The 15,356-nt window shown below is 32.7% G+C and overlaps 1 protein-coding gene across 2 annotated transcripts in view; it reads right to left on the bottom strand.

The window, feature by feature from the left end:
* LOC143225277 (neural cell adhesion molecule 2-like) overlaps nucleotides 1–15,356 on the bottom strand; it is a 102,395-nt gene that overhangs the window by 13,178 nt on the left and 73,861 nt on the right. For both annotated transcript variants that reach the window (XM_076454377.1, XM_076454379.1), the window contains exons 8-10: nucleotides 12,196–12,474; nucleotides 9,028–9,327; nucleotides 6,926–7,051 (exon numbers count right to left, since the gene is read on the bottom strand). In XM_076454377.1, coding sequence (XP_076310492.1) covers nucleotides 6,926–7,051; nucleotides 9,028–9,327; nucleotides 12,196–12,474 — 705 coding nt within the window. The remainder of the gene's footprint in view (nucleotides 1–6,925; nucleotides 7,052–9,027; nucleotides 9,328–12,195; nucleotides 12,475–15,356) is intronic.

The following is a 15,356-nucleotide window of genomic DNA, read 5'->3' as shown; positions in this document are numbered from 1 at the left end:
ATTCTCTGTAAAGTACATAGAGTATAAATTCACCTACACGACGCAAGTACGTTACAATGATGAACTACATGTCGTAGATGAACTTTGTGCATGAGTGTTTTGTAGATTACTCCATGTAAGAACTTGCCGTCTCCAGCCATTTCAAATTTAAGTTGATATCAAAGTTACACGGAGAACGAATGTAATAATGTAAACATGATTTCACTGTTTATGCCTTGCACTGATGAAAAAATGTCTGAATTTAAAGTAAGTTGTGATGCAAAAAAAAGAGATATTATATTTAAGCAGTCATCTAGATTCAAAACATTATTTTTTTAACTCGTCTGCAATGTAAAATGTTTTTGTTTGTGTAGTTATATCGTTATATAAATATATATTAGAAAACATAAGGCACACCGTTTGTAACTTTTGTGCTTTCGAAATATGCATTACTGGATAAGGTCGTAGAGCCGCCACTATACAAAATATTAAAAGATTTTTTTAAAGTTGTGCAAAACGTAAAAGAGGCATAATTGATAAAATAGAAAAGCTGTAATAAATCATAACACCTTCTAAAATAAGCGCTTGTAACACGCTGTTTAATTCCTATTGAAACAAAATGGTGGTTTACACGTATTAACACTTTGGTTTTTGACAATAAGCAAAAACATTATGTAAAATAATCTCTTTTATCATAAGATATGGAAAACAAAATAAAAATAATAACAAGATGAAATTAAGTGTGATGTTACAGAATAGTTTAAGATAACATATTCTGTATATTCTATATCTTCCGTAGGAAAACTCATGAAATCTATAAAGTAAAAATGATTTAACTAGTAATTTTTCAGCTTGTGGCAATACTAATGTTTTTTTTTTTTCAGCATATTTCTGCCTGGTGACAGAGAGTGGAAGAAATAATAAATAATATTTTTTTTCGAAAAATAAATCCTGTCTCTTCTATCAATAATCAACCTGACATTTAGAACGCAATCTTTTTGTCACGATATTTTAAACTGCTTTGTCAATACAAACGCAGAAAAATGATTTTGACTCTGGGGTTTGTCTAAAGTTGAAAGATCAACAGCATTGCCATCAACAAGGTAGAGCTTTGTGAAATACGTTTTGTGGAAAGAATCAGAGTTTTGTGACTCTGTAAAGATACAATACAAATAAAACCGAACATTTAAAATGATTATATCTTATATACTGTGTAACCTAGGTGAATAAATTTTCTACCAATATTTATAAGTCTCATTCAAGAAAGTTGAAACACGGTAAAGCTGCTTCCAGATTATTATTATACTGAATATTTAAATCAATTATTTCGCAAACTATTATATTTTACTTCTCTTCTTCAAACTCATTTACATTTGGTGATTTTTAACGAAATACATCCTAATCTACAGGATACTGTGGGGGACCAATGAACGTTGAACAAGCGTATGATACTTTCAATCCACTTATTGGTGTTTAGGATTGATACGTTGAAATGAGAATGTCGGACAGCATATTGAACACTTTTTGTGACATTTTTCAGATACACTGCAGCCATCTAATAATACATATGATTCTAAATATTGCTATTGTAAAATTATTTACTTATGGTAGGCAGCTTTCAAGATACACAACTTTAAATAGTGTGCTTTGCTAACTCTAATTGTAAATGAACACACTGTCCTATTTAAAAATCAATATTTTATAACGACGTTCCAGCTTTGTTTCGAATGTGGTGGGTTGTAATTCTTATATACTTTCTGCAATATATGATGTATTTGTCATTATCCTTAAATACACGAAACAACAATAATACATCTTTAGGGAGACAAACTATTGCCTTGATGTATCGACAGGCCACACAAGCGTGATTATTAATTCCAGAATAAAGTTCAAATACTCCATATCTCTATAGCGTTAGAACAATTACAGTCGAAGTTCACTATTCGGATAGATAATCAACACTTTGGTAGCGAGTGCTGCAGGCTAGCTGTTTTTCCTCCAGTCTATCAGTTCAAAATTAGGGACGAGTAAACCTGTGCAAAATTCAAATTCCAACAAGAATAGCCAATTACTTTAAAACAAAACTAAGCAAATGGAAGAAGTTAACAGAATGATTTAGGAAAGGAATAGGGAACTAAAGAAAATTCACCTTTCTTTCTGTAACTTGCATGTTTATAAAACTCAATATCCGCGCGCATGAATACGAGAAAATAAAAAGAAAGAAGTCCCAGAAAGTAAATATTTGTATTTATTTCATGGAGATCATCTAAGCTTGCTGAATGCAGTAAATATTTTTTACGATGACAAACAATCTTAGTGCTTTAATACAAACTGAAAACATCCTTAGCAGTAAGTAAAAAATAATAAATTAACCTGTAAACCTGCCTCAGAATAGTCACTTTGATAATAGAGTCCTCATCACCAAAAGCATATAAAACTGTGTATTTACAAGTGGCAGTGAAATCCGCCGTTTGAACTTAAAAGACAAGGCTCCAAAAGAATACTTAATATAATTAAATCGTAACTGGTCAATGTGCTACAAACAGTAACAACTGGACGCGAGAACAGCTGAGATCTGTAGTTACTGTGACAGATTTGGTCATTATGAAAGGCCTGTTTTAAGAGGCTTATACCGTAATCTTATGAGACCGTAGCTAAGTAAATAATTTAGAATGCCTGAAGTAAACCATGACCAGTGACAAAAATAGTATATTGGTAACAGTGAAAATTAACTTTTACATTAATATACACATACATAGTAGTTCAGACTTTTACTTATATTTTCTTGTTTTTATTTTAGAAGTATTAATTTTGAACACACACAAAGAAAAACATTTTAATTAGTGTAACAGTGATGGCTTTAACACTAATAAACAAAAGCGGACCTTGTTAAAAATAATGCCCATTTTACCCGCACGAATAACACGTGACTGGCTCTGTAAAAACAATTCTTCAAAATGTCAAAGTTATTTGCAGCTGAGATTATAACATTGTAACGTGGCGCTTATGGACATTTTAAGTGATGTATAGGGACGACGAAACATCAACCCTGATACAAGAATTTCCTCTCTTTCTCTGGTTAAGACTTGGAAGCTTACATTAGTTTGTTGTATTTTGACTTAATGGTTACCGCACTGATATATACGGGGTGCTGTGGTTCGCGTTGAAAATAGTTTTTTCGATACCTGCGGTAGGCAGAGCGCAAATAGTTCACGGTGCAGCTTTGGGATTAACACCAAAGAAGCCAGGTTGGGTAAGGCGTTCGATTCGTAATCCGAGGGTCGCGGATTCGAATTCCCGTCGCCCTTTTAGCCGTGAGGGCGTTATAATGTGACGATCAATACCACTATTCGTTGGTAAAAGAGTAGCCCAAGAGTTGGCGGTGGGTGGTGATGACTAGCTGCCTTCCCTCTAGCCTTACACTGATAAAATAGGGACGGCTAGCGCAGATAGTCCTCGAGTAGCTTTGTGCGAAATACAAACAAACACAAACAAAACGTTTTGTAGTAACGAAAGACTGTAGTGCGCGTCGTCGAGAATATGACATATTCTCTAAACAGAAGTGATGGAGATATGACCTGTTTCTCAGAATACGACAGTTGGTAATGTCGCCTATAACGACACAATTCAAGTTTTAGTGTGACAATATCCTCACGCGTAGCACTGAAATAACTTACATAAATTGTTTTGTTCTTGGACCATTTGTCCAAACTCTAGGCCTCACCAGTAACAAGATACTATCAGAATGTTAACAGAATATGATGGCGTGCTTTGTTTTACAGTTTCTTAGGTTCTGTTAGTACTGTTTTGATAATATAATTTTTCGAGAATTTCTAGATCTGTTTTAAGACATTAATTCTTATAACTGCACATTTATTATTATGTTTATGTCTGCTGTGATATGAGATATTAGGTTATACGGGGGCGTCAAACAGCAGCTGGCTACATTGGCATGTTGGAGAGAGCATTCTTATTGACTGAAAGCCCTAGCTTTTGTGGAAATGACGGGATATTTCAGCAGGACAACGCTGCAATTCACAATTTCCGCAAGACAAAGGACTTTTTCATAAAGAATAACGTGATTCTTTTGGACCATCCAGCGTGTTCGGCCGAACTGAACCCCATTGAAAATGTTTGGGGGTGGATGGCAAGGAAATTCTATAGAAATGTATGTCAATTCCAAACAGTGCATGATCTTCGTGAAGCTATCTTCACCACTTGGAATAACATTCCAGCCAGTCTTCTGTAAACGCTTATATCGACTATGCCAAAGCGAATGTTTGCAGTTATTCGCAATGACGGCCGTGCAGTTCACTACTGAGACCTCTTGTTGGGCATTTCCTACCCTGTTTAGGACTTCTTTTTGGTATGGTCTTAAATTTTTGACCAGCTAGTATTTAGGCTAATTTTATAGTTTTCACATGTTCCCTATTAAATGCTAAAAAGTTTTTATTTTTATTTTCCCTTTTCTTATTTTCATCTTTCGAAGCTCTACTCAAATAAGTGGTTGAGCCTAACAACGCAAAATGCATATTTTTTCTTTATGTTCATTGGTCTTAAGATTTTGGCCAGCAGTGTATATGTGACGCATCCCTCTTATGTTTCTATAAACATAACACAAACAACAAAATAGCGCATTATTATAATATTAAACGCTTGTCGGTGATCTCATAATAAGATGAGGTACACAAAAGAGACATCAAAATAACACATAAATATAACATTAAATACTTAATGATGATTTAGTAATAAGATGAGGTTCACAAGACAGATATTAAAATAACACATTATTATAATATTAAACGTTTGTCGGTGATCTAGTGATGTGATGAGGTTCACAGGACAGACATGAAAATAAAACATAAATATAGTACTACACACTTGATGGTAATCCAGTAACGTGACGAACATACTACGTTTTCATTAATGAACGTATTGTTATATATGTTATTATTATGACTGGAGGTGACACCGAAACTAAAACACAAATAAATAAATTATACAAAAAATAGAAATAAGATTTACTATATCAAGATTGTAAAGATTAAAACAGATATATAGTTCTAACGGATAACTTAATATCAATGAATCGAATGAGAAAATAAAGAAGTAATAAGTGCATTATTGTTAAAGATAAAGGAAACTGTTTTCTGAAATATATAAATTTCATTATTTTTTGAAATAATTTCGAATGAATAATATTATCTTATAACAAAATAATTGATGGTTAACAAAGATAAAGAAAATATTAAAGTTAATGCATGGATAAAACTCTATAAGCCTTACAATAGTTGGTGAATAATATAAATTGAATTTGGAAATCAAAGCTCGTACACATAGAATGTTTAATTATCTGTACATTGTCATCATTGAATGAGTTTATAAAAGAAGCGCCCGTTGGAACAATGGTATAGTTTATAATAGATTGTTGATCATTATTTGCGATCAACAGAATATTGTTATACTTGAATGCATCAGTTTAAATGTAAGTTATTTTCCTAAACAAAAATGGTTTTGAAACATGAATGCTAATCTCACAATAAGATATAATACACATGTTAAAGAGAAAAAAGCCTTTCAGAAACGTATATATTTTCAACAGTAATTAAATTTTAAATTCAACTGAATACATTACCATTGCGTAATTTCTCCTGTCGCTTCTGTGTGTACAACTTTTAATCATCATGGTAATTGGAAAGTTTCACTCGGAAGTATATTGACAATGTTTTATCTATTGGTCTGTTTCTTCCATAACAGTGGACTTGTTTTGTATCGTAGAACTTGGAAAGTATTTGTGAGAATTGAATGGACTATTAACGTACAAGGTACCCACTGTCACTTCTTATGTATCGGTTGAATCGGTTTGGAAGATGTTGGGTCTACTATAAAAATCTTACTCTGAGAATATGAATGTTTAAAATAAATGCAGAAATTTACAGTTTACGCTCTATCTTCTTCCTCTGGAAGCTATGGATCCGAATAAAAATATAACCTTGCACATATCTTTTACAGTTTTTTAATGTAAGTTTTCCGGACAATTGTGGATTGGTATGGGAAACATGATATTATGTAGAAAGAACGAAGTTGGATTATTAAAACACTATTCAGTTTCATAGTTAATATATATATGTTTTATCTTCAGACTTCATTCACGTAGTTGCACATTCAACACCACACATGATGGCGAAATTTTAGATTGGTACAGAGTGTTGGTGAAAGACTTATTTCTATCCAACATATTTTTTCTTCACGGGCTTTTGGAATTTTTAAAGGTGAAATCTTATCTGTATTCGCTTACCTTTAAAAAAGAAATCGAAACATCGGCAAAGACAATAGAAAAATCCACTCTACAGTTTTCTATTCTCAATGAGTGCAGCACAACTGTCTCGGTCCGCTGCCCAGTATAAAATGAAGTTAGAGTTTATCTAATACGACCTCTCTGCCTTAATGCTAATGAAGTTACAGGAAACTCTTCGAAACATGTTCATTTATAGGATAGTACACAAGTATGCGATGAATAATATGAACATCTATTTTATTTAACTCTTCTGGGTGTCTTTAGGCGTGGTCAAATAAATAATACGTCTTTCCAGCAAAATAGGCTCCAGGAAATATACACAAGTCGAGTGGTGACTAACCCATGGTTCCTCCTTCTGAATCTTAAGTTATGTTTCATGTAGAGCTCATTTTTATTCCACTATATAATATTTAGCTTGTGATTGGCGAAGAGTCTCTCAATCCTTTATGGGCGTTATGGGGCTGCATGTACTACTTTTAATCAACATGGCAATTGGAAAGTTAGCTCAGGTTCTCCACCAATTGATTTAAAATAATATTTTATCAGATGTTGTTTGACATTACATAGAGCTGTACCTAAAGTTTGTGTTTTCTATACCTTCTTTTTTCAACCTACTGAAATGGTTTTCAAAGATAAAAACAAACCTACCTTGTTGTAATCTGGTTCTTCTCCGTTTTACAATAATGAGGATTATCACAGCTAAGGTTACCAGAACCATAATAATTCCAAGTAGAACCGCCAGAAGAGGGCTGATGAAAAGTGGAAGAACATTCTCTGCACATGAAGAAAATGTTGGGTTATAGCTCTAAAAACATTCAGAAGTGATTGGTCAAAAATAATTACAGTTAAACATAAAATCACGTTTTATAGAGGATTGAATCAGAAAGAATGGTACTTGTCCTGGTAATAAAGTTTCTTGTATATATTACTTGTTCGTGTTTAAAAAGAAAAACAAACAGAAAACAAAACGGACATTTGTATTTGTTAAGAAGTGTACCAGTAAGGGAAGATGTGTCTGAGAGAAAGGAAATAATGTTTCATAAAAACAATGTATGTTTACATATTTCATGACGTATGAGCAGATAAAAAAAAGTTATTATTGTCCCTTTGCAACAGCAACTAATCTACATACATGAACGTGTAACAAGGTTATTGCTTATTGTGAACAAAAACTAGTGTTTACATACATGAACGTGTAGCAAAGTTACAGTTATTTTGTAACAGCAGCTAGTATCTCCTTACGTGAAAGTATAAGAAGGTTTCCGTCCTATGGAAACAGTAACTAACAAGCCCATTCTAAATACATTTTTCTCAGTCGAAAGGATACCAGTAAATACGATATTTCATAAATGAATGCATCATTAGTGGTAAAAGTTATCATATTTAAATGTTATATGTGAGTTACCATATTGCAGTAAATATTTCGTTAGCAGTAAGATTCTATACGATTTATTTTCTTGAAATAAATATTTTATTATTGATAACAATATATGTGAATTACAATCTTGCAGAAAATACTTCGTTAATGATAAGATAATATATTACGATTTGTAATATGGAAATCAGAAAGTCACGTTATAACAATTATAACAGATATTAAGTCTTAATAAAAAGGCATATATTAAAAGTGAAATGTGACACTGTATTGTGTTTTCTACGTAGTGTGATAGCACTGAAAATCGATCGATTTTGAGAATGATATGTAACAACCGTTTTCAATGCAAAGTATTCAGATTTGGAATTTATAATTTACAGGAGGGGAATATCAGTTCTTATTTAATGTAAAGGAATAGGGATCAAACTAAGACTATTAACAAAGAGAACTGCATTACACGGCATATTCATTGAACCGTTGTATACCTCACATTTCTTACGATAACATTTCTTTGAGTTGCCTTACGCAAAGTTCGTCAATTTTTGTGCTACCAAAGTGTTAGAATGAACTCTATGAAACTAGTCCTAATGCAAATGATGAATTACAAAAAGCACGAAGGGAAGGATATTGTGCTTTTAACACGAGAACGTTGCGACTGAGCCGTAAATTTGTTTGTTTTTGAATTTCGCACAAAGCTACTCGAGGGCTATCTGTGCTAGCCGTCCCTAATTTAGCAGTGTAAGACTAGAGGGAAGGCAGCTAGTCATCACCACCCACCGCCAACTCTTGGGCTACTCTTTTATTAACGAATAGTGGGATTGACCGTCACATTATAACGCCCCCACGGCTGAAAGGCGAACTCGCGACCCTCAGATTACAAGTCGCATGTCTTAACACGCTTGGCCATGCCGGGCGTAATGCAAATTACGCGACGTGACTATTAAACATATTCACGACCATCAAATAGAAGATGGCTGAACGTAACTATATGAACAGCGACATCGTCATGAGACCAAAAATCATTGTCATATAACGTTTAACAATGCATTGACAAGTTTTAGAGTATTTAACTGATATTTCTTAGCCTTCTAACTAAATCAATCCTTTTTTAAGCTTGCATTATTTATTGATCCATTATACTGTTTCTAACTGTGTTATTCCTAATTTTAATATTAAGCTTAAAATCCTAGAGTAAATCAGTTTACCTCTCCTGCTTAACGCTAGTATTATAAATGGGTTATTCTATACTTTACAAAAAAATTTACAATCCTAGCGCAATCTTACTTGTATCTATTGCTTATTTTATCTCTTATTCGTAAAAAAAGCTAATCTTAAACTTCGCTACAGAATCCAGGGGCAATCCACATAGCCTCACCTGTGTGTTTTTCGACCGAGAGCAGCATTCTCGTCTCAAGCAGAACAGCGGGGCTCTTCCCTTTAACATTCGAAGCGTAAACCATGATTCTCAAGGGACTGCCAGGGGTAAGATCAGTCACTTCGAAAACCGGTTGATCAAATCTTGTGTGATTCATAAGTAAAGCTTGGCTATTTCTGATGAAGACCTCGAGGTGGAACTGTTGGATAAGTCCACCATCATCCCCTGATGAACAAACGACCATAAACGACTTTTCTGTCTGATTTTCAATGCTACAGTTAGTAACAGGTTCCGGCCTAGCTGAAATATTAAAAGGAAAAAAATATCGAAAAATTTAATGAAGCCATAACATCGTATCAAATTTGGCTATTTAGTTTAATAAAAGAATATCATTGTTGTCCATGTAACGTGGATTTGACTAGACAGAAGACGTTTCGTTCACAGTAATATGGACCTAATTATGTTGGAAATAATATTATTTGTTGATGTGCACAACAATTTAAAGTCCAAGATTCAACTCCATAGTCTTTATATTAGTTGCAAGATCTTTAAGCTATCCACATATGTTCCTCAATCACAGTTACCATTGGAAAATATTTGAGCTAGTGACAAATTCTGTATTCTAATGCTTAGATATTCTTCAATACGTGCCTATTGTTGGTTCAAAGGTAACCTCATTCAAATAGATACACAATACATGAACGTTTAAGAGAAGGAATACGTTTTTTAAATGACAGCAACTGATCAGGATGAACTCCATGATGAATTTAAAATAAATGCGTGTGTAAATCCTTTATTTAACACAGAATAAACCTGGATGCGACAAAGTTACACACACCGGAATGTTTGTCACATCATATCTAATTGTCATTGGTTTATATAGTTTCTTGAGAAAACTCTTAACAGTTTTGTTTGTGAGATACAAAATCATTCTTCCGTAACACTACTTTCTTGTTTCCTTCTGGTGGAACTACTCTATATACTAGAATGTTACAAGATTCCACATGTATCCAAGTCATATAAGTGTATAGAAATGAAAGTAAAGGATGAGATAGGTAATTATATTGTTAGGGAAAACAAAGTAATGTAGAAACACCACTTCCGATTGTCAGATCAAAGAAAGGTAGAATAGAGTTATTTTTTCTTTAACTGTAAATTTGATATTTCCGACTTCTACAAAAGTATTATCAACATATCTACGACATGTAAGAGGTCAACAAACGTTCTTAAGAAACCATATACCTTGAGACTGTAAGTGTTAAGTCAATAGGAAGTATGGAGAATCGGTATTTATCATATTATCCATATTATTACACATTGATACAACCTACTGGTTTAATATAGTCATAAACATGTATAAGTTGTTGTTTTTTATAATTTTTGTAATTAACTTTCTAGATTACACTCATTGACATGAATGGATTTTAAATTTATCATAATGTCCGTTTTGGTCAGTTCTTGTTATTTAAGGGATGACTTTCTACTTTAAAACGTGTGGACAAGACTATGTGTGGTCAACATTCTGTTATTAATACCCACACAACTAAAAGAACATCATAAGAGGACGAGAGTATAGAATTCGTCCAATATTCAGGTATGAATGGCTTTAAGATCTTAATTAAACAGCACAAGTAATACAATGAGTATGAAAACAAGTTAGTTGTTTGTTCAACACAAAGCTACACAACTGACTATCTGTGCTGTGCCCACTTTGGGTGTCAAAATGTATAAGCCTACAGATTTACGGCTGAGCAACTGTGAAATTAAAACAAACATTCTACTTAACGAAACGCAAATCTGCATTAGTGCGTATATGTCGACTACAGAAACGTTGACTTAACTGAAGTTTATTTAAAAGTGTTCCTATGATAACAACGTTCAACATAGTATAAAAATCTGTCTAGGCTTAGATTTATCTTAGGGTTTTGTTATATTTATGTGTTAACGTTACAGAATATACCAGATATGCGAGTGCGGTGCGTATAAGAGGCATGGAAATGCTTAACTTCCACAAATGAGTGAAGATAATTTATCTCTTATCTTTGATCACCCAAGAGGTGGTCTCTTGTAAACATCTGTAGCGGAAAAAAACAAACAATCTCCCCAAATAAAACACCTCTCACGGAGCATTATTCTTACGAACTGAAAATATTATACATTATATGTGATAAAATAGCATACACAAACAAAAGACTCAGGCGCCATCTGTTCTAAAATGTTCTACAAGTTATGTACCGAACGAAAACAGTGTACCAAACCACTGTTGTTCTGTAAGAATCACTTACAGATATTTTATTAAGAGGTTGATTTGTTTTGGCTGTACGCACAAAGCTGCACAACGTCTATTAATGCAAGACGTTTCACATTTGAACGAATAAATTAAAGGGAAGCCATTTCATTAAAAGTTAAAAAAAATATGTTCATGTTTCTTGGGCACAACAGAAGATGAATTACTTATTAATAGTTTTAGCCGACAACTGTCGGTAACACAGTTTTCAGCACCATTTAATACACAGTAATGCAATGCTCCTGCAGAAAAATTAAAATGGAAGCTAGCAAACAGGTCCTTTGCCAGTTTTGGGGATACTTTAGTCGAATAGTGGAATTTGACTACCACTCCTATTAAGCATGCATAGCTACAAAGTAAGGAGCACAATATTGTATGGACGAAATGATATCCAATGTTACACTCGTTTTAATATTATAAGAAATACTGCTATTGTTTGATAAGAAAGTATAGACAGGTTTAACACATACGGAAATAGAATTCGGAAAATAATAGTATTATTAAGAAAAAAATATGCGGACAGGTAGTGTACTTTCGGGAAAAAAAAAGAGTTATTTGATAATAAATTGCGCATAAGTCTATTACACGGGAATAAAATATTATAATGGATTTGATACTTACAAATCTAGTAACACGTGGTAATCCATCATAAATTTGCAAAAGTACACTATTTTCTCCCTTTATCAAAATACTTGTTTCTGTTTAACAGTTAATATATGTAGGTGTATTTAGATGGAAGGAACCTCTTCGTTCCGTTCAACAATCAATGATTATCGCAATAATTTCTCATCTCACCAAGTATACTTTACTTTTTATAAATAACTAGTACACTGTATAGTACGATAGAGACCAAATTTAATAAAAGGAAATGCGTTACTCACCAGCTGGTATGATATGGAAAACGCATGGTTCCTTCTGAACACCGATTCTGTTTTCTCCCCAGCAGTAGAGGGTACCATAATCATATTTAGATTTCAACGACAAAGTAGCAATACTAGTTGTTCGATTACTTTGGAAATAACCGATGTCTCCTGAGGTGTTGAATCTCCAATGAAACTCGACTTCTTGAGGCTGAGCAGTCAACTCACATGATATTTCAGCTTCCTCGTGCCTTCCCACTCCATAATTTATCTTTTGACGTGAAGCACAAATAGGCGAAACTGAAAATGACCATTAGAAGTAAGACACGAAAAGACACTTCAAATCGAAAGACAAATAATGTTCTGATCTTCAACCAGAATATTTTATTTTATGAATTTAAGTTTCGGTGGAAAAATAATGTATGAGAAATAGGATGTCGAGTCGACAAAAGCCGCTTTAATCAGTTTATTGTATTTTAGCTCTCTTTTGAAAGATTTTATTTTGAGAACAAATACGGAGCCTGAGAAATGATAACTTATATCGGTGTGAGAGGTGTTAAAATGTGTTATTAGTTTTGTTCAGTAAATGTAATGGAGTTCGATTATATTATTTAATGAGCTGTTTATAACGTCTTTTGAAAATGGCTAATCATCAAATTATTCAGTAAAAATATAGAACTAATTATATAATTACATAACTAATTAACCAGTATTTCAGATAAATGCCACTAAACTTTCCAGAACTAATTATGTAACTAATTAACCAGTATTTCAAATAAATCCACAACAGTTTCCAGAATGCACTCTATTTAATGAAACTGGCATATTGCCGAGTACGATATTAGACCTGTATCGAACCAAAATGCTACTTTATCTGTACATTTTAGGATTTACTAGCTTCTTTGTTTACTGAGTTTTTAACCGAAAGAAATTTTATATATTTTAATAAGAATTCATGTTTTATAACTATTTCTTCTTAAATTAAATAATAATTAAAGTATTTTTCTAGGTTGATAATTCTTGCATATCGTTTGTAAACCTGTTCACAACAGTCTGAGAGCGAGTACACCCCAATAAAAAGGATGCAGTATTGGAGTGTATATTTTACTTTATATGTACATATATGTTTGTACATACGTACATGTATGTTTTGCATCGCACTCAGTTAGTGTAGGCAGTTCGAAAAGTCATTTTCTAAAGGCTCAGAATGGTATGTTACAATAGTTGCGTGTTAACTTTTATTATGACGTTTTGTTGTAACGGCTCAGCTTCGCATAACGTAGATTAAAAGTTTGGAGAAGATCACGAAATAATTTTACTCAAACCTTCGCTGTACTTTCAGAGCTAGCTGTTCTGATATTGAAAAGCCCATTTCTTTGATACGAGGTTCCTGTGCGTGTGTGAGAACGGAAACGAACTTGTGCAGAACTTCTACTAGTAAATACTAAACGAATTAGGCCTGTTTTGAAGCCTGTATTATGTTCCATAACACGTAGTCTCTTCTCTGCACATATATATATATAAAACAATAACTGAGTTAAGGGACTATCCGTGTCCGTTATGACGTTAATTAAAAACAGTAGAGAAATAATTATCGTACACCAGCCCGTATTACAGGCATTCAAGCAATTCCCATTGAAACAGATATAGACGTGCAATAATAACAGTTTTAAACAAACAAAAAAGCGAATCAATTAGCACAATTTGGAAAATATTAATTAAATTACATACTCATTCCAAGTACCTATAAGCACAAAAATTTCTGAATGAACCACAAGTTAATTAAAACTATTGTTTAACAACTACAAACTGCAATAACCAACACTAAATAGACTTCGTAATATCGCGTAAGCCTACTTCGACTGATATATAAAATGAAATTCTATTTATTATTGAACTGTTTTTAGAATATTTCGATTCACAGAAAATGTTACTTCACAGTAATAAGAAAAATGGAATAAAGGTTTTCTCATCAGTAGATCCTTCTACTCAGACACTGCTAAGGTTTTATGTTCTGATACAGAGTGACGTCAACTTTGATAACTTATTTCTATCGATAAACTGACACTTAATTCGTACTTGTGAAGAGAAATACCTTATCGATTATTATCTCTTTTTCTGTTATAGTGGAATTTATAATAATACCTAGTCTTCTATAGCCACGCGTTTAATTTGTAAACATGTGTTGACTTCAATTAAACAATATCGATAAAAACGATGTGTTAAAGGCCTAATTACTTTCGCTAGAAATACGGTTTGATTTCAAGTTCTGGCATAAAGCAAAGACGTCCAACTCGTATAATGAAATTTGCTGTAGGTTTTGACAATTTTGCTACACTGTAGTCACGAATATGCGTAATATTGAAATGTGTACTCAAGTGTATGATTACTGTAATCTAACCACATAACTTGGTTAGGTTTTCCACTTAAGGGAAAATTATAAGTGACTAGGTTTATCCTTATACATAGTTTACTCTTAGGGAAATTGAATGATCAAGAATAGGTCAGATATGCGTGTTGCGTGTAATATTAGATCATGCTAAGTAATTAATTTACTTGTATTGGGCGGAGTTATAACATTTAACACTGAACATGTAATTTATTTTAAAATGGTATTGTGATAAAAACTACAAGCTATACTCTTGAACTTATTATTAATTCTCTTCTGTAGGAAGTAACCATAATTCGAAATAATAGTAATGCTCTCCCTAACGGCTGTGTCAATAAAATATCAATAATATGAGTAGTTAAAAAACGGTAATTGGATGATAAAGCATTCATTTGGTGTGCAAGAGTACCTTGAGTCGAATTTCTAACGTAAATATATTATATTATCAAAAACTAATGTACCTATTGTTTACATTACATGATTTATAGTAGGGAGAGTTTATTACAAAGTTGTTGCACAGACCCTGAGCAATATTTCAAAGAAAACACTGACGTCTTCTTTTAAGGGTAGCAATGTGATTTGGTTATAACTTGTAAATATTTTAGAACGGGATATTCTTAACAGCAGCAGTATGTTAAATTATTATTTTATATATAATATAAAAATAACAATTTTGTATATACTGAAATTAAACGAAACACTTAACAATAAGCTTAACATAAAACTTAAAATATCTGGTTTTATAAACAAATATTAATTGTCGAAGTTGTACGTACTTCTCGTAAACTCACAC

Source organism: Tachypleus tridentatus, chromosome 9 (assembly GCF_004210375.1).
Source record: "Tachypleus tridentatus isolate NWPU-2018 chromosome 9, ASM421037v1, whole genome shotgun sequence".
Lineage (NCBI taxonomy): Eukaryota > Metazoa > Arthropoda > Merostomata > Xiphosura > Limulidae > Tachypleus > Tachypleus tridentatus.
This window is presented reverse-complemented; position numbering and strand designations above follow the sequence as displayed.